General features: G+C 45.1%; 1 protein-coding gene across 5 annotated transcripts in view; it reads right to left on the bottom strand.

The window, feature by feature from the left end:
- The window catches only part of ANKRD31 (ankyrin repeat domain 31), a 387,557-nt gene that overhangs the window by 310,829 nt on the left and 58,521 nt on the right, over positions 1-18,207 (bottom strand). For all 5 annotated transcript variants that reach the window (XM_063963834.1, XM_063963836.1, XM_063963837.1 and 2 more), the window contains exon 4: positions 16,809-16,962. In XM_063963834.1, coding sequence (XP_063819904.1) covers positions 16,809-16,962 — 154 coding nt within the window. The remainder of the gene's footprint in view (positions 1-16,808; positions 16,963-18,207) is intronic.

Raw genomic sequence — 18,207 nt, 5'->3', positions numbered from 1 at the left:
GATGGACTGCCGAGTGCCGACACAGAGGTAGCTACAGCCGTGGACTAACGTACTGTGTCTGCTGCTAATATAGACTGGATGATTGATAATGAGATGAAATCAATATATATATGTATGTATATATAATATCACTAGTACTGCAGCCGGACAGGTAGATAATATATTTATTAGGTAATGATGACTGATGACGGACCTGCTGGACACTGTCAGCTCAGCAGCACCGCAGACTGCTACAGTAAGCTACTATACTATAGTAGTATGTACAAAGAAGAAAGAAAAAAAAAAAACCACGGGTAGGTGGTATACAATTATGGATGGACTGCTGAGTGCCGACACAGAGGTAGCTACAGCCATGGACTAACGTACTGTGTCTGCTGCTAATATAGACTGGATGATTGATAATGAGATGAAATCAATATATATATGTATGTATATATAATATCACTAGTACTGCAGCCGGACAGGTAGATAATATATTTATTAGGTAATGATGACTGATGACGGACCTGCTGGACACTGTCAGCTCAGCAGCACCGCAGACTGCTACAGTAAGCTACTATACTATAGTAGTATGTACAAAGAAGAAAGAAAAAAAAAAAAACACGGGTAGGTGGTATACAATTATGGATGGACTGCCGAGTGCCGACACAGAGGTAGCTACAGCCGTGGACTAACGTACTGTGTCTGCTGCTAATATAGACTGGATGATTGATAATGAGATGAAATCAATATATATATGTATGTATATATAATATCACTAGTACTGCAGCCGGACAGGTAGATAATATATTTATTAGGTAATGATGACTGATGACGGACCTGCTGGACACTGTCAGCTCAGCAGCACCGCAGACTGCTACAGTAAGCTACTATACTATAGTAGTATGTACAAAGAAGAAAAAAAAAAAAAAAACCACGGGTAGGCGGTATACAATTATGGATGGACTGCCGAGTGCCGACACAGAGGTAGCTACAGCCGTGGACTAACGTACTGTGTCTGCTGCTAATATAGACTGGATGATTGATAATGAGATGAAATCAATATATATATGTATGTATATATAATATCACTAGTACTGCAGCCGGACAGGTAGATAATATATTTATTAGGTAATGATGACTGATGACGGACCTGCTGGACACTGTCAGCTCAGCAGCACCGCAGACTGCTACAGTAAGCTACTATACTATAGTAGTATGTACAAAGGAGAACGAAAAAAAAAAAACCACGGGTAGGTGGTATACAATTATGGATGGACTGCTGAGTGCCGACACAGAGGTAGCTACAGCCGTGGACTAACGTACTGTGTCTGCTGCTAATATAGACTGGATGATTGATAATGAGATGAAATCAAATCAATATATATATGTATGTATATTGACAATGCTAAATTCCTTTGTCGTATAACAACCCTTTATGAAGCTAAGAACACTGTACGCCGTTTGCTTAAGAAGTACCGTAATGGTACGCTAGTTGCGTAACGATCGCTCAGCCGTAGGCGAGACGCTCAAGCGTCACGTTCGCTCACGGCCCAGTGATCACAGGACACGTTATTGGTTATGTCTAGGGTAATGATTCGCTATGGCGTAGCTTACGCTCGAGACCACGAGGAGGTCACCAGCGATGCAGACGCTCACAACACTATACCTTTATGTTAAAACCTTATACCAATGAAATACACTGAATACCTTAATGTGAGTACAGGGTGTAAGTGCAACCTTGTGTAACCTGACTAACTACAAAGCTGCTTGAGCGTCACCGACGCTCAAGTGAACACTTAACACTATAGGAAATACACAGATACTGGTTTAGGTTCCAAAGCCTATTAACTGTATTATATCTAATATACTTGTAAAAGGGGATAACAGTACAAATGATACACTACAATATAACAGTGACTTCCTAACCACAGAACTAAACAATAAATACAAAAAGACAATACTACACTGACCTAAATGCAATACAATACTATCTAATACAATGAGAGATATAAGAGAAAAGAGGAGAGAGAGAGATAGAGAGAGAGAGAGAAATTGGCTCACAGAAAGACAATGATTACGGAGAGAAACTTACGCACAAAGGGTATGATCGCCTGCGCCTCGATATCCAGCTCCCGGCTATCAGCAGATAACCGTTGATGAGAGAGTGAGAGCTGGATGTGGTCGGCCTGCCTATTTATGCCCCACACACAATGCAATCTCCTGGTCCTACAATCCCATTGTCCATTGGCCGAAGGAATTCGGCCCTGCATCATAACAAAAGGTCATAGGGTGATTCATACAGGTGGGCTGTGACGATTTCCAACAGCTCAGGTGGGTGGGAAACTGGGTTTCCCGCCGCATACCTGAGTATGAGTAAATAATAGAAATGGACATAAACTTCTTATGTCCATAACTATTCGCACGAGCGATTAATACGCTCCAAACCAACACCGGAATATTGCTAATTAAATACTCTTCCGATGGGTACCAAACACTGCTGTATGATTCCTGTTAGACCCTTCGTACGATATAAAGAGGGATTCCTCAGCTCTGGGACATTGTATTTTAACCAAACTTTCAGAATCTATCAAAGGGACCATGATCTATAAACTACATTAATTGTGAAAATATGTAACGAATGAGTCGCACGCTACGACCACATAAACTCTACCGTAAATACGCATACCGCGCCTGCGAGTGCACGCTATTGCGGGTATGCGCCTCCACGGGAGAGCGTACGCACGCGCAGCGCGGACCAGTGTGCGGTGCAAATATGGCAACGTGCATTGAGACATTTTTCTGACTTTGACAGTCCACCCTTTGGCAGTCAATAATAACTGCCACAAAACATTTAAGGAGAAAAATGTAAGTCAGGGGTTAATTGATTTCCATGGTTGGGTAGGGGAGAAGAGTGGAGTAGGTGTGAAGAGGGTATGACCTAGTGAGAAAGTAGAAGCATGTGTGTATGAGTCCATGTTTGGAGGGTCATGTATCATCGTGCCGTACGTGTGGTAAATCTAGCTTCGAGGTATTGCGAAGTATACATTTGAATTCCTTCTTATCCTGTGGTACAGGTCTGTGGATGGGCTGTCAAACTCTACCGAGCTCATTTCGGCTGTGGTTGTAACAAAATGGGGATGCACATTTTAGTTGATGATACATGAATGGGGGAGGTATGTGGTTGCTGATATCTGTGCCTGTATTCCCTATCGACTATGTGTGTTATTACCTGAGGGTTGTAGAGATGAAGATAAAGAACACTTATGGAAAATGCAATGATATTCTATGTCAGGGAAATGTACATCTGTCGTCGAAGTTGTTTTCGGTATCTGTTGAGAGTCGTCTTCTTTGCGCTGTATTGCTCCTTAGGCATGAGCAAATAGCTTTGTCTGAGCCATCAGATTTACAAAAAATGTTGGGCTAGCGTGAGTTTAAAAGTACTAGGGAAACTGGGGATCCATGGCAAAGTTCATCAAGTGTCCATATTTAAAGTTGTCAAATCTTCTTCTTTGGTCAATCCGTTGTCTGTATACATCTCGTCTCGTCAGCTTCCTCGTCCAAGGGGGGTCTTTGTATCTTGGAGAAAAGCAGAAAAACAGGTGAAAGAAACGGACCGTATAATCGCATTTTCATCACATTCTGGTTTCTATCATTGGGTCATAAATCAAATCCAGGTTAATTACAGTTTCCTCGCTCCTCAAGCTCATCACTCTTGTACTTTGTTTGCACCTCATTAAAGCCTGCCCGCATCTAAATATCAATCCAATCGATATAACGACACCCAAGATACATAGGAGAAACTTTCCAACATCCATTATGACTCCTTGAGCCCAGTCTCCTAAACCGGAGAACCAATTTCGCGGGTTCAACCATGACACCCAACCAGTCAGCTCATTACCTACAGCAGCAAGGGTGAGATTGTGTTTTCGACGAAATTCCCACTTCAATTGGAGAATATCATCCATCTTTTGGTCTATGACCTCTACCGGATCCTCGGTGCTATTTGTGATATACGTGCAACACTTTATGCCGTACTGTGTTGCCAATGTAACACAATATCCGCCTGTTACTGCTGTAAGATAATTAAGAACCATCCTATGCTGAACTAGTTCTGTTTTGTAAGCTTGAAGTTCTCTTCCAGTGTATCTAAACGTGTCATCATACATTTCAGTGATATTATCTAACAAATTGGCGAGTGCGGAAATGTATTTATAATTCATCACTCCTCGAGCGGTGCGAGTGAAATCTAACGCTACCAGAACCTGAATCCCGGTGGATTCATGGATAAGATCAGAGGCCGGATGCTCTAACCTTTCTGACAGTTGTCTTTTAACTCGGTGCTCGTAATGAGTGTGAGTATAAGGAGCTTGGGCACCACGGTGTATGTCCTTCATTTTGTCATGTGTAACAGTCATCACTTCAGGCAATACTTTTCCAATATAACACAATCCTTCAGAGTTTGGGGCAAGCCACTTGTACGCCTTTCTCCCGCATATGAAATATGCATCATCGGGGAGAACATATGGGACGGAGAAGGACATGACCATGTTACAAACCTTCCAGGTGAAATCTCCTGACCCTAATTCTTCCATCTGCCTAATGCACGTATCGGTTTGTACGATATGTGCACAGTATCCTGGTGATACCTCTCCAACTCTAGTAATCCTATTTCCTAAGGTATATCGATACCGGAAAGATTTTCCTCTACTGGCTATGTGGCGTACGAGCTCTGTATCTGTAGGCATTCTATCTGCTCTGTGTGAAAAGGTCATGGTGTGGTTACTCCATGACACTTCCCAATTTCCCGGTTTTCTGGGATTGGAGATGTTAAAACATAAGAGGGACCTATCCACATGGTATTGGTGGAGCTTCAAACTAGGAGGGCTGGAGATGTTAAACCTCCGGTCCACCGGTCTCCCACCACTTAGCTCAAGTACCTCCCCTAACGTTAAAGGAAATGGTACTAGCCCTGATTTACTGTGACCCTGAGGTACTTGAGAGCATACCCAACAATCGGTCTTGTTTAACACATTACCCACTAGAGAGTGATAGTCACTCAATGGATGCCGGTCCATATGGATATTAAAACTAGATTGGCATTTCTTTATGCATCCATCTTCAACCAGATTATCACAGAGCCTACAGATACAATTTTCTTCAGCTAACAATCCATCACAATTTCTTCTATCGGATCGTTTTCTGATACTCGCCTTTGCTTGTTGGTTTGGTTGATCTTGGAAAACTACGCCTCCATCATCATAATCGGAACCCATTCCAGAACCTCTCTCGACCTCTATGGTACTCTCGCCGGAACAGACTGCTCTGGTCAACATCATGGTTAACATCAAAATCCGGATCACAGTCTCTTGGGGCAAGTCCATCTTTGAGGAAAAAAAAAATAGAGAAGAATGAGAAGGGGGAAAAAGAAATCTTAAGGGAGAGGGGCTGGGAAGTGGAGAAAAACAATAAAAGGGAGAAGGGAGTCGACAACTGCTTTCGATCTTCAAGGCTCAGGTGCCGCCTCAGTCCTCCTGGAACAGACACTCCAGTGATACAACCTCTACCGTCTGTTCCTTGTCACGGGACTTCTCGGGATCAGCAACCTTCTTGCAGTGGGATGAATGGACCCAAGTCTCTTTCTCAGCAACCTTCAATGCTGTGGTGCTGGTCAATAAGACCTGGTATGGTCCTTCCCATCTATCAATAAGACAACCTGAGCGTAGAAAATTTCGTATCATTACATAATCCCCAGGTTCAATGTCATGACAATTACTATCTGGTAAATCAGGAATCACCAACTTCAGATTATCATTTTGATTCCTCAACTGTTTACTCATGTTAATCAAGTACTTTACAGTTACTTAATTGTTACATTTCAAATCATCCTGAGGGTTAATCATGACATGCGGTTGTCGACCAAACAGAATTTCAAAAGGGGACAGGTTAAGAGGGGACCTGGGAGTGGTTCTGATGCTATACAAAACAATGGGTAAAGCTTCTGGCCACGTCAATCCTGTCTCTGTCATTACTTTACTCAATTTATTTTTAATAGTGCTGTTCACTCTTTCGACCTTCGCACTCGCCTGTGGACGGTACGGAGTGTGCAGTTTACTATCAATTCCCATCAACTTACACATTCCTTGAAAGACATCACCTGTAAAATGGGTACCCCTATCACTTTCAATGATTCTAGGGATACCATATCTACATACAAATTCCTGCACAATTTTCTTAGCTGTAAACATAGCGGTATTTGTAGCTGCTGGAAAAGCTTCGACCCAATTCGAGAAAACATCTATACAGACAAGTACATATTTCAAATTTCTACATGGGGGTAATTGAATGAAGTCAATTTGTATTACCTGGAAAGGGCCGCCGGCAGGTGGGATATGGGATGGTTCTGTAGGTATTGCTTTTCCAATATTCTTTCTCAGACAGGTAAGGCATGACATTGCTCTTTTACCCGCATGAGAGGAGAATCCTGGGGCGCACCAGTATGCTCTTACCAATTTGCACATCCCCTCCTTGCCTAGATGAGTCAGCCCGTGAGCTGCTTCAGCCAGACATGGAAGGTATGCCCTGGGGGCCACTGGTTTACCATGTCCATCCGTCCAGAGCCCTGAGGACTCCTGGCCATATCCCTTTGTCCTCCAGACTGCTCTTTCCTGTGTGGAACACAAATTCTGCATCTCACACAACTTCTGTGTGTTGATGGTATTAAATACCATCAACTGTGTGGTGTCTGTCTGTGTGGGGGTAGCAGCTGCAAGCTTTGCGGCTTCGTCTGCTCGGCTGTTACCAAGGGATACTGGGTCTTGGCTATATGTATGTGCTTTACATTTGATAACAGCCACTCTGTCGGGTTCCTGTATCGCTGTTAGAAGCCTTTTTATGTGAGCTGCATGCGCTATCGGTGTACCAGCTGCCGTCATGAAATTTCTGAGACGCCATAGCGCTCCGAAATCATGTACTACCCCGAACGCGTATCTAGAATCGGTGTAGATATTGGCAGACTTACCCTTAGCCAATTCACATGCTCTGGTTAGGGCGACCAGTTCAGCAACCTGGGCTGAGTGAGGTGGGCCTAGCGGTTCCGCTTCTATGGTGTCTTGGTCATCTACGACTGCGTATCCAGTACACAAGTCTCCCGAGTCTGACTGTCTGTGACAACTACCGTCCGTGTAGAACGTGAGTTCTGCATCTTCTAGTGGATTGTCACTGATGTCAGGCCTTGCGGTAAAATTTTGGGTCAAATATTCCATACAATCATGTGTATCTTCCTTTGCATTAAATCCTCCTTCCCCATCACTCTCACCTTCCACCCTTTGTGTCTGACCAGGCACACCTGGGAGAAATGTTGCAGGGTTTAATGCACTGCATCTTCTTATGGTGATGTTTACTGGGGCCATTAATGCCAATTCCCATCTCGTAAACCTTGCTGATGAGACGTGTCTGGTTTGGGCAGAATTCAATAAGGCAGATACCGCATGCGGTGTATGGATTGTGAGGTTGTGGCCTAGCACAACATCTTCGCTTTTTGTCACTAGCAATGCTATCGCCGCAACGCTACGCAAGCATGTGGGGAGGGATCGAGCTACCGTGTCTAGCTGAGCGCTGTAGTATGCAATTGGCCTGCTGGCATCACCGTGTTTTTGTGTTAGTACACCTGCTGCGCACCCAGCACTTTCTGTTCCGTATAGTTCAAAGGGTTTCCCATAGTCTGGCATACCTAGTGCTGGTGCCTGCGTTAGGCACTGTTTGAGTCTCTCAAATGCTGTTTCAGATTCGTCTGTATGCGAAATCCGATCAGGTTTGTTTGAAGAGACCATTTCCTGCAAAGGTAGCGCCAATATGGAAAACCCTGGGATCCAATTACGGCAATACCCACACATTCCTAGAAACATCCTGATCTGTTGTTGGGTTTGTGGCAGTGTCATGTCTCTAATGGCTTGGATTCTATCAGCGGTCAGGTGTCTCAGTCCTTGTGTTAGACAGTGTCCCAAATATTTTACCTTAGCTTGGCATAATTGCAACTTGTCTTTGGAAACCTTGTGACCTGTGTCTGAAAGATGAAACAGGAGCTGTTTCGTATCCTTCAGAGATGCTTCCAGTGAATCTGAACACAGTAATAAATCGTCCACATACTGTATCAATACTGATCCCCTGTCTGGTTGGAAAGACTGTAAACAATCATGCAAAGCCTGAGAAAATATACTTGGACTATCTATGAAACCTTGGGGTAACCGAGTCCACGTGTATTGGACTCCTCTGTATGTGAATGCAAACAAATATTGGCTGTCAGGGTGCAGAGGTACCGAAAAGAAAGCGGAGCAGAGGTCAATAACAGTGAAAAATTTGGCAGTGGGAGGAATTTGCATTAGGATGACAGCTGGATTAGGCACTACGGGGAACTGACTTTCAACTATTTTGTTAATCCCCCTTAGATCCTGCACTAGCCTGTAACCCCTCCCCCCACTCTTTTTAACAGGGAAGATGGGACTATTTGCTGTGCTGGACGTTCTTACTAGAATGCCCTGTTGTAGCAAGCGCTCTATTACGGGAAAAACTCCTAGCTCCACCTCTGGCTTCAGAGGATACTGTGGGATTTTTGGAGCTATCCTACCATCTTTTACTTGCACAACTACTGGAGCTACGTTTGCCATTAATCCAGTGTCCTGTCCATCTTTTGTCCAAAGCGACTCTGGTATCTGAGATGTCATCTCTTCTACTTGGGATGGATTCCTATTTGTCATAATGGAATGTGACATTAATTTTGATGGGGAGTCTAGCATGTCTCGTACTTCCTGAGCGTGATTCTCAGGAATGTCCAAGAATACACCTTCAGGAGTACAATAAATGACGCAACCCATTTTACATAGTAAGTCTCTTCCCAGGAGATTGGTTGGTGCCGATGCAGCCAGCAAAAAGGAATGCTTGGTATGCAAAGGCCCTATTGTAATCTCGGCTGGTTTGCTAACAGGGTAGTGCTGGACTACTCCTGTTACTCCCATGGCTGGAATTGTCCTACCAGTGGTTCTCATGCCCACTGTCGAATTTATCACTGACTTGGCCGCCCCTGTGTCTACAAGAAAGTTTAAAGTTTTACCAGCCACATTGATTGCAATCTCTGGTTCGCTTCCAAGACTGGCAATCAACTTAACTGGCTGCAGATTACAGGTATGGCCACACCCCTATTGGGTATGCTGACCTCCCTGAATCCCATTGGCAGCAACTACTTGTGGGGGAGTTAGCTGGGAACTACCAGAGGCATGCCAATCTCTGTTCGGGGGATATCTTTTTGTTTCCCCTGTATGTGGCTCAAAACTCCGCCTCTGTGGACCCTGCTCCCAATGTCGTGTGTTGTGTTGTTGTCTAGGGGGTTGAAAAGATCTTTGTACATTCTTTGTTCTACATTCTCGTGCATAGTGTCCCGGTCTGTTACAAGAAAAACATGTTATTACACTTGCCTTACCCACAGGATTCGGTGGTACATACGCAGGCTGCCTTGTGGTCAGCGCCTGTATACTTACGGACATCAACTTATCACTTTGCGACTCTCTGTGCCTAGTGATGTTTCTGTCGTGATCAATAGCAGTCTCTCTCAAGCCGGACACTGACAGACCTCGCCAGCATGGTTGCGTGGTCTGAACCCTAGTCTTTAATGTTTCCTTTAAACCATCCATCAGTACAGATACTGCTACTTCTCGATGGTTTGGGTTGGTCTTAATGTCTTCTATACCAGTGTACTTTGCCATTTCTAATAGTGCCCGGTGAAAATATTCTATTGCCGTTTCGGACTCCTTTTGCTTAATGGAAAATATTTTATTCCATTTAACAACGGCTGGGAAATACTCCTTTAGCTGTAAATTTATCCTTTTTACATTATCCTTGTTGTACACGTCTGTAAGCGGTACATCTTTATCCAATGCACAATCAGCTAAAAACTGAGTTGCATCAACATTGGAAGGTAAACAAGCTCTTAGCAGTATCTGCCAATCCTTGTTGTTGGGTTCTACAGTGTTACCTAAATCCCTGATGTATTTTTGGCTAGCAACTAAATCCTTCCTGGGGTCAGGAAATTCGGACACTATTGTTCTTAATTCCATTCGGGAAAATGGAGTGTACATGGCAATGTTCCTTATGGGAGTGGCTCCAGACACATCTGTTTTTCCATTGGGAACTGCTATTACCCTTACAGGAGCAATTCTAACAGCCTCTTCCTGTGTAGATTCTACTGCTTGTTGTGGTACAATGGTTTCAGTGTAGTGCATGGTGCCGTACTTACCCGTTGACACGACCTCACCTATCCCTCCGCTAGGGGCTTTCACTAATCTCGTGGGTGTCGCTGTGCCTACTGTGGTCTCTGCTATGGTGGCTGCAAGAGAGAGAGCTGAAATTGTTGCTGAATCGTCTTCTTGATCACACTCCTGAGGAAGGTTCAAAACAGGGTACATCTTGCACGGGTTAATACTTGCATGAGTTATTTGGTTAACATCATTAACATTTACAGTGTTACTAAGAGTTTGTGTTTTACAACCCAGTGCGTTTCTCTCCGCAATCAACTTCTCTCCTGCAATGTATGGTGGAGGAGGAGCTGTGGCAATCAACTTCCTGACTGCCCCAGATCCCGCCGCCAGAGCCAACCCTCTCTGTATCTCACCTTCCTGGTGCCATAACTGTAAACAATCATGATGTTGAATTCGTCTCTTTGTTGATTTTACGAGACATATCCTCCTCCTTAAATTTTGTAACACTTCTGGACTGAAGCTACCTATTCTTGGGAATTTGTCCCTGTCTTGTACAGTCATTCTCTCCCATTCATCACATAAAACCTCTGTGTGACTACCGTATTTTTCACACATTACATATCGTGCCGACCCAACTGGTCGGTTCTCTGAATCAACCCGAACCGAGGTTGATCGCCCCCTACCTGAACAAATGGCCCCCATAATCTGCAGGCGTTGCTTATTCCTCCTTGGATCTTTATCTCAAGGTTTTCAGCGAACCCTTACAAACAAACCAAGATGTCCTTGGGCAGGCCGGCGGTGGTGGTTTATCAAGTACCCCACTTACTTCTCGCCCACGTTGGCCAGTACTGCAATCACTGTAACCAGAGCTGCTGTACCCAACCTAGGGCCCCTGTGAACCTTTATTTACTGGGGCGCGTTCCCCAGCAAGTATCGGTTGTTGGATAGTTCCTGAGTGACCAGCGAACTTCCCTTCCAAAAATAAAAAAATTACACAAATCACGTCAGAATGTACAAATAGCGTTTGTGACCACTTTACTCTAATGGTATTAGGTCAGATTACTAACTACTGCACACAATTACGTGCGGTCCAATCGTTCAGTACACGAGCACTACTTGTCATGTACTGAAAGATCAATGGAATCGATGTTTCCGGCCGCGATTCCTTCAGCAAGAGCTTGTATGGCCTATATGGGTTCTGCACCAACACCCCAGGCGTTGTGCCACTGGACTTTTATAGCGGACCTCTTTGTCTATTTTACCTGTTACTTTATGACCTCCTGGTCTGTTACCTTATGACCTCCTGGTCTTGTTACCTTATGGTCCGCTATACTCTAATGCTCAAATATTATTTAACCAGGGATGCCTCCCTAGCCACCGTATATGTCACTTACACGTATGTCCCTTGACGAGTACCCGGCTTTCCTTTTGGTTCCACCTTAAAGTTATATAAACTTTTGTATACAAAACACACTCACTCAACACATGTACACTTTTGTTTCTATATCTATTTCTGCGCAGAAATTGTCTTTAGGCCAAAAGTGTTACCAATTAGGAGCAGGATCTGTTAAACTAAATTTCAGATTTTTTTTTTTCAAAAATAGATTTGCGTTATTTACCGCGTCGCGTTATCTACCGCTGTGCGTTAATTATCGCCTTTGCGTTACTTCACTTTATCACAGCTTGAGCTACGTGGGCGTAACCGGACGCTACGTTGCGTAATGAACGCTGCGTGCGTCTGCCTTTGGATTGCGTACGCTAGTCTTTGTTAGCGACACGTGTACGCAATATAAAGATCCACCGTAACACAATTTCTATTTTTATCAATGTAAATGATCCCTGATCATCTACCGCAATCCACACTGACTGCCTTGTATCTCAGACAAACCGTGTGTTTGTTCTATACTTTAACTATCACCTCTACTATGAAATAACAGCAAATCTCTTTTTAGCACTTTCTATCAACTATAAAATTGGCAAACAGGAATAGTGATATACGAAAATGAAACAGAAATGCAGATATATGCGTGCGTACGCAAGACAAAAGAAAAATAAACAGTTTTAAAAGACACAAGCGTTTTGTTCTTACTTCCGGTTACCGGATTCCTTCAGCACTCTTTATCTAAGCGAAGCAGACGCTTATCCCGTCAGCAACTGCGAGACAACCTCCCACCCTTTTGCTGGAGGGATAATGTCCGCTGATCTACCTAGTGCAGATATGAGAAGGATCGGACGAGTCCCCAATTGACAATGCTAAATTCCTTTGTCGTATAACAACCCTTTATGAAGCTAAGAACACTGTACGCCGTTTGCTTAAGAAGTACCGTAATGGTACGCTAGTTGCGTAACGATCGCTCAGCCGTAGGCGAGACGCTCAAGCGTCACGTTCGCTCACGGCCCAGTGATCACAGGACACGTTATTGGTTATGTCTAGGGTAATGATTCGCTATGGCGTAGCTTACGCTCGAGACCACGAGGAGGTCACCAGCGATGCAGACGCTCACAACACTATACCTTTATGTTAAAACCTTATACCAATGAAATACACTGAATACCTTAATGTGAGTACAGGGTGTAAGTGCAACCTTGTGTAACCTGACTAACTACAAAGCTGCTTGAGCGTCACCGACGCTCAAGTGAACACTTAACACTATAGGAAATACACAGATACTGGTTTAGGTTCCAAAGCCTATTAACTGTATTATATCTAATATACTTGTAAAAGGGGATAACAGTACAAATGATACACTACAATATAACAGTGACTTCCTAACCACAGAACTAAACAATAAATACAAAAAGACAATACTACACTGACCTAAATGCAATACAATACTATCTAATACAATGAGAGATATAAGAGAAAAGAGGAGAGAGAGAGATAGAGAGAGAGAGAGAAATTGGCTCACAGAAAGACAATGATTACGGAGAGAAACTTACGCACAAAGGGTATGATCGCCTGCGCCTCGATATCCAGCTCCCGGCTATCAGCAGATAACCGTTGATGAGAGAGTGAGAGCTGGATGTGGTCGGCCTGCCTATTTATGCCCCACACACAATGCAATCTCCTGGTCCTACAATCCCATTGTCCATTGGCCGAAGGAATTCGGCCCTGCATCATAACAAAAGGTCATAGGGTGATTCATACAGGTGGGCTGTGACGATTTCCAACAGCTCAGGTGGGTGGGAAACTGGGTTTCCCGCCGCATACCTGAGTATGAGTAAATAATAGAAATGGACATAAACTTCTTATGTCCATAACTATTCGCACGAGCGATTAATACGCTCCAAACCAACACCGGAATATTGCTAATTAAATACTCTTCCGATGGGTACCAAACACTGCTGTATGATTCCTGTTAGACCCTTCGTACGATATAAAGAGGGATTCCTCAGCTCTGGGACATTGTATTTTAATCAAACTTTCAGAATCTATCAAAGGGACCATGATCTATAAACTACATTAATTGTGAAAATATGTAACGAATGAGTCGCACGCTACGACCACATAAACTCTACCGTAAATACGCATACCGCGCCTGCGAGTGCACGCTATTGCGGGTATGCGCCTCCACGGGAGAGCGTACGCACGCGCAGCGCGGACCAGTGTGCGGTGCAAATATGGCAACGTGCATTGAGACATTTTTCTGACTTTGACAATATATAATATCACTAGTACTGCAGCCGGACAGGTAGATAATATATTTATTAGGTAATGATGACTGATGACGGACCTGCTGGACACTGTCAGCTCAGCAGCACCGCAGACTGCTACAGTAAGCTACTATACTCTATAGTAGTATGTACAAAGAAGAAAGAAAAAAAAAAAACCACGGGTAGGTGGTATACAATTATGGATGGACTGCCGAGTGCCGACACAGAGGTAGCTACAGCCGTGGACTAACGTACTGTGTCTGCTGCTAATATAGAGTCTAGACTGGATGATAAATTATTGATAATGAGATGAAATCAATATAATATCACTAGTACTGCAGCCGGACAGGTACTATATATATTTATTATGTAATGACTGATGACGGACCTGCTGGACACTGTCAGGTCAGCACAGCACCGCAGACTGCTACAGTAAGCTACTATAGTAGTATGTATAAAGAAGAATGAAAAAAAAAAAAAACACGGGTAGGTGGTATACAATATTATATATATATATATATATATATTATATACAATTATATATATATATATATATATATATATATATATATATATTAAACTGGTGGTGATTGATTATTAAACTGGTGGTCACTTCAGGACAGGTCACGTTGCAACTTGCAACTAGTACTCCGAGGCCTAAGCAGACAATCACAAAATATATTATTATACTGGTGGTCAGTGTGGTCACAACAATGGCAGTGTGGCACTGACTCTGGCAGCAAAAGTGTGCACTGTACGTTATATGTACTCCTGAGTCCTGCTCTCAGACTCTAACTGCTCCCCACTGTCAGTGTCTCCCCCACAAGTCAGATAATACACTTACAGTCACACTATCTAATCTATAAATATCACTTCAGCAAGTAGTATAGTAGTATACAGTAGTACTCCTCCTAATAATGCTCCCCGAAAATACTGTGTCTCTCTCTTCTCTAAACGGAGAGGACGCCAGCCACGTCCTCTCCCTATGACTCTCAATGCACGTGTGAAAATGGCGGCGACGCGCGGCTCCTTATATAGAATCAGAGTCTCGCGATAGAATCCGAGCCTCGCGAGAATCCGACAGCATGATGATGACGTTCGGGCGCGCTCGGGTTAGCCGAGCAAGGCGGGAAGATCCGAGCCTGCTCGGACCCGTGTAAAAAACCTGAAGTTCGGGCGGGTTCGGATTCAGAGGAACCGAACCCGCTCATCTCTACCTTTCACTACAATCATTTCTGCCGCTTTTTCTCAGCACTACTCCCAGCCTGCCCCCCACCCGCTCCACACCACTACTCCCATCCTGTCCCCCTACTCCACTACTTCCATCCTGCCACCAACTCCACTACTCCCATCCTGCCCCCCCTGCTCCTCACCACTACTCCCATCCTGCCCCCCTGCTCCACTACTCCCATCCTGCTTTACTACTCCCATCCTGCCCCCCCCCTGCTCGACACCACTACTCCCATACTGCCACCCCTGTTCCACTACTCCCATCCTGCCCCCCTGCTCGACACCACTACTCCCATCCTGTCACCCCTGTTCCACACCACTACTCCCATCCTGCTCCCCCACGCACCACACCACTGCTCCCATACTGCCCCGCTGCTCTGCAAAACTGCTCCCATCCTGCCCCCCCTGTTCCACTACTCTCATCCTGCCCACCCTGCTACACACCACTACTCCCATCCACCCCCCCACTCCGCACCACTGCTCCCATGCTACCACCCCTGCTCCACACCATTCCTCCCATCCTACCCCCTTGCTCCACACTACTCTTCCTCCTATATTACCCCCCTGCTCTGCACTACTACTACTCCTATCCTGCCTCCAGATTTGCACTACTACAACTCCTATCCTGCACCACACTACTCCTACTCCTCCTATCCTGTCCTCCTGCTCAACACTACTGCTGCTCCCAGCCTGCCCCCTAATCTGCACTACTACTACTCCCAACTTGCCCCCTGCTTTCCACTTCTCCTCCTATCCAGCCCCCTACTTCCCATTACTATATCTACTCCCATCCTGCCCCTGATTCCCACTACTACTACTCCCATTTTTTTCCCAGGCAGTGGTAGTGGAGTGTATGGAGGCTATGCTCCAGGCCTCACAGTACAGTACCAACGCTAACCCCCCCTCCCCCTCCCCAGGCCAGCAACAAACACTACGCACCATACCTCCTCCATAACCACCACCCCGGCCCCAGGGACGTACCCTATCCACCATACCCCACCGGCCCCAGGTACATGCATTGCCCATTTATCTCCCCCAGCCCCCGCCATCTACCCGTCTACGGTTACTACTCTATCAGCGGCAACATTGGTGACGGTGTGCTGAGTGACGACACGGGGGTAGGTGATGGTGTGCTGAGTGACGACACAGGGGGAGATGATGGTGTGCTGGGTGATGATGTGCAGATTGACGATGCAGGGGGAGGTGATGGTGTGGCTGAGACACAAAGGTGGGAGATGATAGGGCTGAGACACGCAGGGGGGGAGATGGTGTGGCTGAGAGACGCAGGGGGCAGGATGTGAGTCTGGTTGAACCGCTGTTGTACAATGCTGACTTTGTTAATATTCCTACACGACCAGGCATCTTCTGGACAATGTGATCTACTACAGGAATAGTGAATACCGACTGAAGATGCTGTCTGCCTTAGAGAATACATTTCTCCAGAGGTTCCACATTGTGAGAAACCATCATATAGGTAAGGTGCGTGTGCAACTGAAAAGAATGTTTCCATTGTGACGTGAAACAGGTGGCGTGTCATGTCGGCACCCCCCATTTTCAGTGACCATGCCCCCTCTGGTGCGTGACCACACCCATTTTTTTGGCACATAGCTTAGCGTATGAATCCTTTGAGGGGGGTGGGGGGTCATTCATAATCTTGCCCTGGGCTCCAAAAACCCTTGTTACGCCTCTGCTTACCTGGAGTTGCACTTATTGCTGTTGTTTCTTTGACTGCACTGTGTGGTTTTAAGAGCTCGGTCATCTTATCACTGCAACATTTGTCAAAAGCATTTTCCTGGTTTGTATCTCTTTCATAGGGATCTGCACCAAACTCCAGCAAAAGCTCAACAGCCTGGAGACAGAAACAGAGAATAGTGTATCACTGCACACAGGCCACAGTCTTCAATTATATAGCGCTCAAAGATGTTCACTTGCCTTGTCCTGGGAGTAGGAAATATCAGGGGACTTATTTTAGAACATGCAAAGACTGATGTAGGAGCAAATAAAAATAAAAAAGGAGCAAATTGCGCCTGGAACAAGCCATATTGCAATGCATGGGGTGCACATGCATGTACTGTATACTTTATTTTTTGCATGCAGAGAAATACAGGTGGTCATTCCGAGTTGTTCGCTCGCAAGCTGTTTTTAGCAGATTTACTCACGCTAAGCCGCCGCCTACTGGGAGTGAATCTTAGCATCTTAAAATAAGAATTTACTTACCGATAATTCTATTTCTCATAGTCCGTAGTGGATGCTGGGAACTCCGTAAGGACCATGGGGAATAGCGGCTCCGCAGGAGACTGGGCACAAAAGTAAAGCTTTAGGACTACCTGGTGTGCACTGGCTCCTCCCCCCATGACCCTCCTCCAAGCCTCAGTTAGGATACTGTGCCCGGACGAGCGTACACAATAAGGAAGGATTTATGAATCCCGGGTAAGACTCATACCAGCCACACCGATCACACCGTACAACCTGTGATCTGAATCCAGTTAACAGCATGATAACAGAGGAGCCTCTGGAAAGATGGCTCACAACCACAATAACCCGATTTTTGTAACAATAACTATGTACAAGTATTGCAGACAATCCGCACTTGGGATGGGCGCCCAGCATCCACTACGGACTATGAGAAATAGAATTATCGGTAAGTAAATTCTTATTTTCTCTGACGTCCTAGTGGATGCTGGGAACTCCGTAAGGACCATGGGGATTATACCAAAGCTCCCAAACGGGCGGGAGAGTGCGGATGACTCTGCAGCACCGAATGAGAGAACTCCAGGTCCTCCTCAGCCAGGGTATCAAATTTGTAGAATTTAGCAAACGTGTTTGCCCCTGACCAAGTAGCTGCTCGGCAAAGTTGTAAAGCCGAGACCCCTCGGGCAGCCGCCCAAGATGAGCCCCTTTCCGTGTGGAATGGGCTTTTACAGATTTTGGCTGTGGCAGGCCTGCCACAGAATGTGCAAGCTGAATTGTGCTACAAATCCAACGAGCAATAGTCTGCTTAGAAGCAGGAGCACCCAGCTTGTTGGGTGCATACAGGATAAACAGCGAGTCAGATTTTCTGACTCCAGCCGTCCTGGAAACATATATTTTCAGG

Source organism: Pseudophryne corroboree, chromosome 1 (assembly GCF_028390025.1).
Source record: "Pseudophryne corroboree isolate aPseCor3 chromosome 1, aPseCor3.hap2, whole genome shotgun sequence".
Lineage (NCBI taxonomy): Eukaryota > Metazoa > Chordata > Amphibia > Anura > Myobatrachidae > Pseudophryne > Pseudophryne corroboree.
This window is presented reverse-complemented; position numbering and strand designations above follow the sequence as displayed.